General features: G+C 54.3%; 1 protein-coding gene across 2 annotated transcripts; it reads left to right on the plus strand.

Annotated features, from left to right (window-relative positions):
• The first annotated feature begins 1,274 nt into the window (after window positions 1-1,274).
• On the plus strand, window positions 1,275-3,293 carry LOC125552165 (protein PSK SIMULATOR 1-like). Of its 2 annotated transcripts, none has more exons than XM_048715644.2 (2): window positions 1,275-1,543; window positions 1,626-3,293. In XM_048715644.2, exon 2 carries the CDS (start codon window positions 1,740-1,742, stop codon window positions 3,183-3,185), a length of 1,446 nt encoding a protein of 481 aa, XP_048571601.2. In that variant the 5' UTR covers window positions 1,275-1,543; window positions 1,626-1,739; the 3' UTR covers window positions 3,186-3,293. The 2 variants fall into 2 exon arrangements, with proteins under 2 accessions (XP_048571601.2, XP_048571600.2); XM_048715643.2 differs by having other exon boundaries at window positions 1,275-1,499.
• Window positions 3,294-7,384: the final 4,091 nt, after the last annotated feature.

Genomic DNA, 7,384 nt, shown 5'->3' on the forward strand with positions numbered 1-7,384 from the left:
AGTGGCGGGGGGCCCTACTCCCCAAGAGCTCCCCTCTATTTGAAGCAGGGCTGCAGGGTTTCAGACGTCTAGAGGGGTCCGGCCCAATTTTATGTTCGTGTTGAAGACCTGAAAGTGTCCGGACTGTTCGTCGTTAGAGACAATTTATGATCGTTTTAGTGATCCATGTTGGAGATGCTCTAACATAGCTCCTGCCATATTGTGTAGGGAACAGGCAGGTTACTATCAAATCGTTCAATGAGCCCTCCTGGTGGTAATTCAAATCTGTGGAGAACGAGCACTTACCGTGGCACTGATTGAAAACCGACGTTTAGCGTTCCAGCAAAATAATAATTCAAACTACAGTTATTAGCCGAGAAAAAGACGTACAGAAGGCGTACCATGGTACCACTGTTGTAGCAAAGCGGGTCCTCCACTATACAACCACATGCGGGAATAGGGATGAAAATAGAGTGAAAACTTTCCGCTTTTCTAACGAATAATGGAAACGGAGAAGAAATATGAAAACGAAAACCGGAAATTTGCAAAACGGAAGTGGAAGTGAATTGTTTTATGTGGAAATGGAAACAAAAACGGAATGGTATTTTCCGGTCAAACAGGCGTGGAAACGGAACTTTCCGTTTTCGTGAATATGGAATTTTCGTTTTTACTATAGACATATGGCTACTTTGTAATTCAACCACTAAACAACACACAAGTATACAATGAGTAGAATGAATCATTTTAGCCCAACATTTACTACTACACGTGTACTCAGCTTGACCCTATACGTAATTGTCCAATACTACTACAATACTACGCTAAGTTACTAACATAATGATATTCTTTTATAGCCATGTTAACAATTTATTAAATTTACTTATGTTTTGTGTGTATTTCTCTAAGGTTTAAGGGTTTTTTTAGCTTCCGGTCAAATGCCCTTTTCTGTTTCCGTGTCCGTTTTGTATTCACTCCGTATCCGTTTTCAGTAGTATCTGTTTCCGTATTCATTTTCAAGGTTTTTGTATTTATTTTCGTTTCTGCAAAAATGTATGAAAACAAATATGGTAGCACTAGTTCCATCCGTTTCCTCTCCGTTTTCATCCTATACGGGAACCACTAGGCCCACCGAGGCGACGACGCACCGTGCCTTACCGGTCATCGGACATGCATATTCCAGGCCAAGCGGGAAGAGGGGAAAGGGGCGTCGCCGTCGACGACCTGGCGGGGGCAAGTCTCCGGCTCTATCCACCAGACGGCACTGAACTTCCTTCCACCACCAGTAGTCTAATCGGGACGGCAGGATTGCTGCAGGCACATCGCACATGGGACACTTACTCGTGATTTTCCGGCTACGTGCGTGGACGACTTCTCATCTCCTGACCCGGCCGCGTCGCGCTGCCGACTGCGTTTAGTTAAACACGCACCTTCCCCTAATCCTCCATCCACAGACGAGCACACATGCTTCCTTCGTCTTCTTCGCGTGCTGGCGCTGGCGTAGCTCTTCGCTGTTAAACGCGGTATCTGCTGGATGAGCAAATCCTCTCCGGGTTTATCATCCGTCGTACGCATGATCCTGCGCCGTCTCGCCTCGAACGTTCCTGCACCGATTCTGATATCTTTATCTCTCCTATAACTACTTGCAGGCTGCGGCTGCGGCAACCTCAGTCAGTCAACAGCGAACATAGCTACAGTTTGCTTCCTTCTTTGGTTTTCGATCGGTCTACTGCGCGCGCGCGTTTGTGTGGAGGAGTTTTGTCATGGCCAGGTCATGGCTGGCCGGCCTGCGGTCTCGGCTCGGCAGCGGCGCCAGGCAGGACGGGCTCGGCATCCTGGCCTTCGAGGCCGCGGCGGCCATGTCGCGCCTGGTCTCGCTCCACCTCTCGCTCTCCGACGCGGAGGTCAGGAGGCTCCGCGCCGACGTGCTGCGCGCCGAGGGCGTCGCGCGCCTCACGTCCACGGACCAGTCCCGCCTGCTCCGCCTCACGTGCGCCGAGCTCATGGCGGGCCTCGACCGCGCCGCCGACGACGCCGCGCGCCTCGGGGCGCGCTGCCGCGGGCTGCCGGACGCGCCCTTCCTCCACAACTTCGACCGCGTCTACGCCGACGCGAAGCGGGGAGCCGGCCTCGCGCGGCTGGACGCCACCGTCGGGTTCTCCAGGGGCGCCGGGAAGCGGTTCAAGAAGATGGAGCGGCACGTGGCCGCCACGGCGAAGCTGTACGCGGAGATGGACGCGCTCACCGAGCTGGAGGCGTCGGAGCGGCGGATGGAGCAGTGGAAGCAGCACAGCGGGCCCATCCCCGTGCAGTCCTCCAAGCGGCAGCCCGCGGACGAGCCAAGCGAGAAGCTGATGGGCGAGCTCAGGTTGCAGCGGCAGAAGGTGCGGCGACTCACGGAGGGCTCGCTCTGGAGCGTCGCCGCCCACAAGGTGGCCAAGCTCATGGCCAAGTCGGTGCTCGCCGTGCTCGCGCGCGTCTCCCTTGCCTTCGGCGCGTTAGTGCCGGGATTGCCACCTCCGTTGACAGGCCGGGGATGGGCGCTCGGCTACTCGTCTGGCCCCATGCACCAGTCGACGGCGCCCGACGCGGCGATCCGGCACTCGGCTCCGATCTTCCGACAAAAAGACACGGCCTCGACATCGTCAGAGTCACTCAAGCCGCCTGCGACCACCGTCGGCGGCTCGGGGATGGAACTGCGTTACGCGAACGTGATCTTGTCCGCCGAGACGCTGCTCAAGGCGCTGAGGCCGGCGATCCGCAACGAGGAGGTGCATGACGGGATGACGGAGCTGGCGATGAGAGACGAGCTGTACAAGATGCTGCCCGTGACCATACGCGCGGCAGTGAATGAGAAGCTGAGGGAGAGGCTGAGAGGAGGGCAGGTGGACGAGGAGGCCGCCGCGACAGCGATGGACGCCGTGGACGGAGTGCTGCGGTGGTTGGGGCCAATGGCGCATGACACGCTGCGGTGGCAGGACGAGAGGAGCATGGAGCGGAAGCAACGGTTCAGCATGCAGCCGCGCGCGCCGATGGTGCAGACGCTGCATTTCGCGGACCGTCGGAAGGCGGACGCTGCCATCGTCGAGGTGCTCGTTGGTCTCAGCAGTATGTGCTGGTACGACGATCAACGGCGGCGGCCGGCTGACTGGAACGAGCTGCCGGCCTGGTCAACGACGATGCGCAGCTCATCATGTGTAAATGTATAGATACTGTATACGTGTAGGAAAGTCATTTGTATACATCCACAAGATCATTGATGGCACGTGTTGTTGTGTCAATATATTTTTCCAACGATGAAAGAATTTTTATAAATATATAGTCATAAAACATAGTGGCACAAAAGCATTAAAGTTACATTTGTATAAAGCGCCTATATATTGGACGACTATAAAAGATTCTAGTAGTGCAGCGGTGGGAGAGGATTGGGTTTGTCAAACTTGGGTTTTAACTTGAATTTGGTTCTATCTTTATGTCTCACACTTGAGGGGATTGAATCAGGAGTTTGAGACATTGCTAGATGTTCCTTAGAAGCTGCATCATTGAAAGCACAAAGCGTACACATGATAACAGCGGGCAATGCATTTGCTATAACTTTGGATCAGCCCGGAGAGGCGACCGCCCCGTGCGCGACTGGGATCCACCCCGAGTGGCCGGCGGCATGTCGGAGGGTGTTTTTGGGCGCTGGCCGATAGCGAGGACCACAACGAGGATGATGAAGCGGGCAGTTCGCTGCCGAAGGCTTCGCCGACGCCGTCCGATTGGGTCTGTGAATTACTCAACTCCGACTACAACAAGGAGGATGTGGCGGCGATCGTTCAAGACGTGTTACCGGGCGACGATCCAGCAAGGGCAGGGCTACACGCGGGAGAGGCGACGGAGATGATCCGATGAGTCGTTCATCGGAGGACGACGTCGTCGGTAGTTCGGCCATAGAAGGGCCCCTTCCCCAAGGTCCGCTGCGTCCGGATTCATGGACTACGGTCGTCAGGAAGAAGAAGGGGCACCGGGCGTCGGCTGGCCGGACGCAGACGGCGCCGGCGGCGTTCAAGCAAGAATTACCGGTGCTCGGGATCCGATCTACGAGAACGGCTCGTTTGAAAAGCTTATTGGGCGCCAATGGGCTTCTCTCAGCAGGTGGGCCCACCTCACCTGGGTATGTGGCCCAGCGCGAAAGCCTGATTGACAGGACGGGATCAGACGGGTATGCGGCCTGGTCTGGTTCGGTCGACGATGCGGCGCAGTACGTTTCAGTTCCTTCGGTCGAGAATCCAGAACATCCACGTACGTTGGCTAGCGACGAGGACGCAGCTAGGGTTCGGCGGAGGCCGGCGACGGGCTTCCCTTCGCTGATGGGCAGAGCGCGGCGAGTTCCGCCGGCGACCATGGCTAGGCGAGGTGACTCCCGCCCACCCCCACGGTTCCCAGCACAACAGCCGCCAAAGCCACCTGCTGCTCCGCGTGGTGGAGACGGCGTGGGGCACGGGGCAGGTGAGGCCGGGCAGAACCATGCAGCGGCTCACACGGGATCCGCCGGTGGCAGCGGAGTGTACGGCGGCGCGGGACGTGCTGATTCTGGAGCTGCTCCCGGAGGCGGTGGCCATGGTGATTATGCTCAGGGTCGTGGTGGTTTCAATGGTGGTCGTGGCAGATATGGAGGTGGACATGGCAATGATGGTGGCTATCAGGGCTATCGTAATGGTTGAAACCAATGGAATAACGGGGGAGGAAGAGGTTATGGCAGCAACCAGTGGCAGCGAAATTTCAATCCTCCGCCCGACGAGTTTGTCGAGGGTGCCACAGGGCCTCATTATCGTCAGCGGGGAGGTTGGGGAGGGGATGGCCGAAACCCTCCTCCACGTCGCTCGTATGCCCCCAAGGTTTACCCTAAGCAGCCGACAATCAAAATGGCAAAGACTGGCGGTGGGGCGGTGAAGACGGCCGTGCCCACTGCTTCTACTTCCACGGCTTCTTTGCCTGATGCTGCGATGGCGGCGGTTACGACATTGGCGGCGGTGTCAGTGCCGACCACAACGCCCACCGATGACAGAGATGGGATGAGCGACAAAGGTAGTGACAAAGCTGAAAACATGAGAGCTAATAAGGCGGCACACAAGAAAGAAAAGATGACTTGTTATCGTTGTGGACTCCCAGGTCACTTTGTGATTGAATGTACAGAAGTGTTATGTGACATCTACTTGAAGCCGGGACACTCATCTGACGATTGTCCGTTGCTTCTAGTACCCACACCTGTCGTGAATATTTATGGTGTCTGCAACAATCAGCTTATGTTCTTTGAGACTTCACGTACGATCTCGGTGACCCCCACATCGGAGAGCTCGAGATTTAGTCTGGTCAGGGTGACTAAAGGTACTTTGACAGTGGAACAGGTGTGTCGGCAGCTCAGACGGTTGGTGTCTGAGTCCTTTCACTGGTCTCCTGTCAGGGTAGAGGATCAGCTCTACATGGTTGAGTTCCCTAGGAGAGAGGATCTCAATCATTTTCTTAAGTGTGGACTCAGTAGGGTGCCCGGGAGCACGTGTGTCCTCGAGTTTGACAAGTGTGCAAGACCTGAGCCGACAGGGGTACCGCTGGAGAACGTTTGGGTGAGACTCAACGGTGTTCCGGAGACTTTGCTTAATTACTTTCTTATTGTCTCCAGTCTTGGGTCTCTGTTTGGTAAAACAGAGAAGGTTGATATGCCATATACCCGTATGCATGGAGTTGCCAGGATACTCGTTGGTGTGGTGAGGGCGAAATATATCCTGGATTTTGTGCCATGGTCATATGATGGTCTGAGCTATGATTTGGATGTTGAGGTTGAGGAGACTCCTCTTGCAGATAGTAACATTGGGGACATGGATGTTGACACGACCAAGGATGGTGACGGAGACGGGAATGGTTGCCAGGGGATGGACAGAAATCCCAAGGATATGTCTGGGAAGAAGGCGTCGGCTGGTAAATCCTCGCAGTCGACTGAGACGGGGGCAGACAAGGGGTCGGCCTCCTTGTCCACTCCGGCGGCTTCTCTCAGGTTTGGTTCGTTCCAGGCGGCATCCGCGCCTAGTCTCTTGTGGAGCGATCATGTGGAGATGGAGGATTCTTATGTTGGATTTCCTTTGGAGGTGGTTCAGGATCATCACAGACAGACGGTGGTTGAGGACGTACCGCAGCTGTCACCGCAGGAGAGGCGAGTCACTCCTGAGATGACAGACACCCCTCCTTCTCAACTGGAGGGTGCCCGGTTTCCTGCGACTCCTCAGTCGCCTCTTGAGACTGGCTCGACACAGGTGGTGCCCACGCTGGTCAGTGATGCAGATCAGATTGGTACTGGTTCTGACACCCTGGCTGATGCTTCACCGACGGTCCAGCCCGGGATGTCACCCATCGCTTCTGACTCAGTTGGGCATACGGCAGGCGGCCATAGCCCGACATGAGTCGCTCTGGAGGACGTGATCGCTTTTGGAGGTATTCCGGACCCTTTGTCTGGTGACAGGCGCTTTAGCCATCGGATACAGGATCAGCCGGACGTGGATGACATACAGATGGGCGTGCCATGAGGGCCGCCAAGCTCGAGACATCGAAGTTCATACAGGTATGCCAGTTAATACAAGTTGTTCAATTCTTCACTTTTCGGAACACGATGTTATTGATAAAGCCAACAACTTAGGGATTTCTCTTGGTAGTAATGACAAAGAAACTACAAAATCGATTAATGACTTACTATACTTAGAGACTGATAGAGCTATGGATTTAATACGACATCTAGCAGCGGCAAAACCTATCAATGAGGTAGATATGAATGATCTTCGAGTAAATGGGCTTCAGAGTCTCTGTGAGGATTTAGTCCCCATGGAGGGCTTGGACGCCGAGGAGGAGGATATGGTTACAAAGGGGTATGTGTGGCCCCTTTGCAACCGGAGGCCACTTCAGTCACCGATGTTCAACATGTTGAGGACATGAAGGATAAACCCAAAAAAAACTGGAAGAGGAAGGTTTATCCTACATCGGCGGTTCATCGGAGTGCGAGAGTCAAACAAAAGAAAAAAAATTCCATGATGAAATATGAAAGGGATATTCTGGAATAGCAGAGGTCTACCGGACTTGGCTAAAGGAGATTCCTTAGTGATACATCAGTAGAACAAAAATTAGATTTTATGGCTTTGATGGAGACGGGTAGAGATAATTTCACTCCTCAGTTTCTCAACACCATTTCTGGGGGGGGGGGGGGTGAATTTGACTGGCACTGTCTACCTCCAAGTGGGAGATCCTAAGGGATACTACTTGGGGTGAAGTGCGAATCTTTAGAAGTGCTAAATGTGGTCCACAGTGATTTTGCTGTCAAATTTCGTGTAAGGTTGAAAATTGATGGTTTCTGATGGGCTTTGGTGGCCGTATATGGTGCAGC

This window comes from Triticum urartu, chromosome 4A (genome assembly GCF_056163025.1).
Source record: "Triticum urartu cultivar PI428250 chromosome 4A, HENAU_Tu73, whole genome shotgun sequence".
NCBI classification, from domain to species: domain Eukaryota; kingdom Viridiplantae; phylum Streptophyta; class Magnoliopsida; order Poales; family Poaceae; genus Triticum; species Triticum urartu.

Coding starts and splice junctions, on each gene's coding strand:
- LOC125552165 (XM_048715644.2), top strand. CDS start 1,740: ATGGCCAGGTCATGGCTGGCCGGCCTGCGGTCTCGGCTCGGCAGCGGC.